General features: G+C 49.9%; 1 protein-coding gene across 1 annotated transcript; it reads right to left on the reverse strand.

Annotated features, from left to right (window-relative positions):
• Window positions 1-1,802: 1,802 nt before the first annotated feature.
• On the reverse strand, window positions 1,803-3,631 carry TBCC (tubulin folding cofactor C). Its single transcript, XM_006776345.2, has one exon. It carries the CDS (start codon window positions 3,174-3,176, stop codon window positions 2,136-2,138), a length of 1,041 nt encoding a protein of 346 aa, XP_006776408.1. The 5' UTR covers window positions 3,177-3,631; the 3' UTR covers window positions 1,803-2,135.
• Between the last annotated feature and the right edge of the window lie 266 nt (window positions 3,632-3,897).

A 3,897-nucleotide genomic window follows, 5' to 3' on the forward strand; every position in this document is an offset into this window, starting at 1 on the left:
AGGATTATTCCTCCTAAGCAATTAATTCCCCCCCCCCCCTTCTTTGTGCATGTTGTAAATTGTGAAACTGACTAGGATCCTTTTTCAAGTCAGCTAATAGAGGGGGAAAAATTATGGATTAATGTCAGACTAAGGAATAGGGCTCAGCAGGCTATGTTTTTCTTCTTTTTTTAATCCTCACTTGAGGATGTTTTTATTGATTTTAAAGATAGAGGAAGGAGGAGAGAGAAACATCAATGTGAGAGAGAAACACCAACCGATTGCCTTCCCAACCAGGGATTAAACCCGAAACCTAGGTATGTGCCCTGACCAGGAATTGAACCCACAATATTTTGGTGTACAGGACGATGCTCCAACCACTGAGCCACTCAGCCAGGACAGCAGGCTACACTTTCACTGGTCTCTTTTCTGCCTCCATTTTGTGACTGTTCTGTTCCTCCTCCTCCTTAGCTGTTATCTTATTACATTTCACATATCCTAGAAACCACTTTAAATCCTTTTTTGGAACAAGATAGAAGATATAAATATTAAACATACAGATACTTTCAGGTACTTGAAGCACATTAATAACTGTGGCAATTATCAAATAAAAAGCAATTAGTTACAGGCCATTAGACCCCAAAAAACCTTTTTAAAAATCTTTCAACTAGCCATTTAAGAATAATGAATGGTAGTGTATAGAGCAAAAAGCCAAGTTTGTAACCATAATCATAGCAAAATGAGTGGGAAAATGAAAACCGAGCTGGATCTTGTCTCCATGCCCTCTTCTCTTTATATAGCCATTTAATGTCTGTCAATGTCATGTTACATATAACATCACATGGTTATAGATAACACCATAAAAAACAGACTGAACTAGATGTTTGCCTCAATTTTTTTTTTATTTTTTGAGAGCGAGAGGAAGGGAGAAACATTGATTTGTTGTTCCACTTATTTACGTATTCACTGGTTGGTTCTTGTATGTGCCCTGACCCAGGATCAAACCCACAACCTTGGCATACAGGGTAACACTTGAACCAAATGAGCGACCCTGCCAGGGCTGTCTCCATTTTTTTGTATGAGGAAACCTACCATAATTATGCCTGTTAAAAAAAAAAAAAAAAGCAATTCGCCTGGCTGGCATGGCTCAGTGGTCAGGGCACATGCCCAGTTCCATGCTTGATCTCCAGTGGGGGGGCGTGCAGGAGGCAGCCAACCAATGATTCTCTCTCATCACTGATGTTTCTCTCTCCCTCTTCCTTCCCTCTCTGAAATCAATAAAAAGATTTTTTTCTAAAAAGCAATTTGCCCTTTATTATTTTTGCACGCCTCTTGTCAACGCAACACAATTCAAAATCACTATCTTGTAGCGGGTTAAGAAGATGGGCTCTGGAGCCAACTGTTTAGATTCCAGTCCACCAGCATGCGTGACCTCGAGCAACACACTTATGTTTCCCCGCTTGAAAAACAGTGTATGAGGACCGACCTCATATGAATTTGAGGCCTTAGTACGTGTATTTGAGTAAGGTACTCAGAACAGTGTCAGTGACACTTTAAATGCACAGAAAATCGGTAGCTACAATAGTTTTGGCTTTACAGTTGGGAAAACTCATGAGCCTCTGGAGGTCCAAGCCGAACTTTTGGACCCAAACAAGTCAATGACCAGCTGGGTTCCAGCAGCTCAAGCTAATGTGTAGCTGAAGACCACAGAGGAGCACCCTGCTGAGAACACTCAGCCCAAAAGGTTCTCCGTAATGGTACTTGGCACAGGTTTGGTATCATCATTCCACATTCACTGCCTCTTACCAGCGCCCCGCGGCATCCATTTATTAAATATTTATTGAAAGGCCTGCTTTATCATGCAGTAAGTTATAAATACCACCAATAAAAACGAAACGGAGAACCACACTCTTGCCCCACTACGGCTTCAAACTGTCACAGGCAAATACTAGCAATAGTTATCCAAGTAGCAAAAATAAAAGTGTTATACCTGTCGCGAATTTAATGGAAATCACAAATCGCCTATCACAACTTGAAGTCTTAATTACTGAAACCACACACTCTGTGACAATAAGTAAACCTTGGGGTCCCGTGGGTTGGGAGTCCGTCCCACACGGGGAGAATTTGGTGTCAGTGAGGAAAAGAGTAACAAGTACTTAGTCCCCCTGGATCGTTCGCTCTTCTTCGGGAAGAACACTCCAGTTGGGGGAGGCCACATCCCGCGCCAACCAGTTGAAGTCGTCAACGTCGCTCCAGTTATTTTTGCTCCGATCTAAGCCAGAGCTCTCGAAGTCTCGGTCGATCCCCGGGTAGGTCCAGGTGTAAGGGGCGAACCGGATGCCGTGGCAGTCCTCCACGATGGCCCTGCAGGTCACCTGCAGGAAGATGCGGGTGTCCCTCGTGGTGTGTACCCGAAGCTGCTGGCAGGCCACGGCCAGCACGCACTCACTGCAATCATCCAGAAACACCGACGTGGACACCGGCCCGCAGAGCAACGTGCAGCGGCGGGCCTTGGTCAGCCGCAGGGTGTTGGGATTGCCGTACAGTCGGATCGTGCAATCGCTCAGTTCGGTCAAAAGGACGTCTCGCTGGTGCAACTCCTCCGCTCTCTTCTCCAAGACTTGGGACGTGAGGTTGGAGAAGCCGCAGAGCCAGCTAGAGCCCACGGCTCCCTCCTCGGTCAGGGAGGGCGGGGAGGCCAGGGTGCCTTCCGCCACCGCGGCGCCGGGAGCCGCATCTACTTCTTTGGGGGGCAAGACAGCATCCTTCCTCCGGGTCTTGAAAGCGAATCGCTTCTTGGGCTGCAGCTGCTGGCGCCGGTCGGCCAGGGCCGCCTGCAGCTGCGCTAGCGCCTCCTGGGCCTGCCGCACTTCGTAGGCAGCCAGGAACAAAACCGAGTCGTTGAGGAGTTTCTGGAGCCCCTGGAGCCGAGCGGCCGCCTCCTCCAGCCGCTCGACCGACTCCCCGCCCTGCAGGAGCTCTTCCACCGCTGCTCGCTCCCGGGCGAAGGCGGCCGTGAAGAAGTCGCTCTTCTCCTCCACCACCTCCTGGTCCTGCCGCTTTTGCTTGCGCCTTTCCGCCTCCAGTTGCCTCTCTTGGTCTCGCCTCTGAAGCCGCTCAGGCAGCAGGCTCCGCTCCCGCTGGGACACCACGTCCCCGTTCCCTACGACGGCCGCGGAGCAATTAGCTGTCTCCATCTTGACTGCAAGCTTGCTTTCTCCTGCCTTCCTTCCTCTGGGCGCGCCCTCCGTGAGGCGTCCCACCAACGCGTCCTTTGATTGGCCAGATACGATGACGTTAGAAGACCGGCCTTATTCTCTTAGTCCATTGGTTCCTCTACATAGGAGGGGCGGGGCCGACTGACAAAAGGGGTGGAGAAACAAAGGTCCTTGTGGATGGGTGGGGTGGGAGGCAGGAGGGGGAAGCCTTTTTTTTCTTCTTAAAGGGGCAGGACTTATATCCGGGATTGTGGGGTGAGTTGCAGCAGCGGCAGCTGCACATGTGGGTTTGTTTATAAGAACAAGGTTAGAAACTCGCAGGCCTCCCCCTCCCCCCCGGCTCCTCCCTACCTCCCTCTTACAGGCCAGAGATCTGCTACTGGTGGGGGGAATGTGTGCGTGCGGTGGGTGGGGGGACAGGTAGTGGTAAGAAAGATGGAGGGGGGGTGGAATATTGCACCGCCCGGCCCGCGTCGGAGGAAGCGGCAGCTGGAACAGCTGGCTAGGGAGCCACTTGCATGCCTCTGTTTTTTTTCCTTTTCCACCACCTCTTCCTCAACCCATGGGGTAAATATTTTCCTGGTAGAGCCTTTACTTGGGTGAGGATTGACGTCTTTAAATCTCCAAGGAGGTTTTTTTTCCCCCTTTATTGATTTTTAGAGAGAGAGGAGGGAGAGGGAGAGAGATAGAAACATTGATG

This window comes from Myotis davidii, unplaced genomic scaffold (assembly GCF_000327345.1).
Source record: "Myotis davidii unplaced genomic scaffold, ASM32734v1 scaffold167, whole genome shotgun sequence".
In the NCBI taxonomy this organism is placed as follows: domain Eukaryota; kingdom Metazoa; phylum Chordata; class Mammalia; order Chiroptera; family Vespertilionidae; genus Myotis; species Myotis davidii.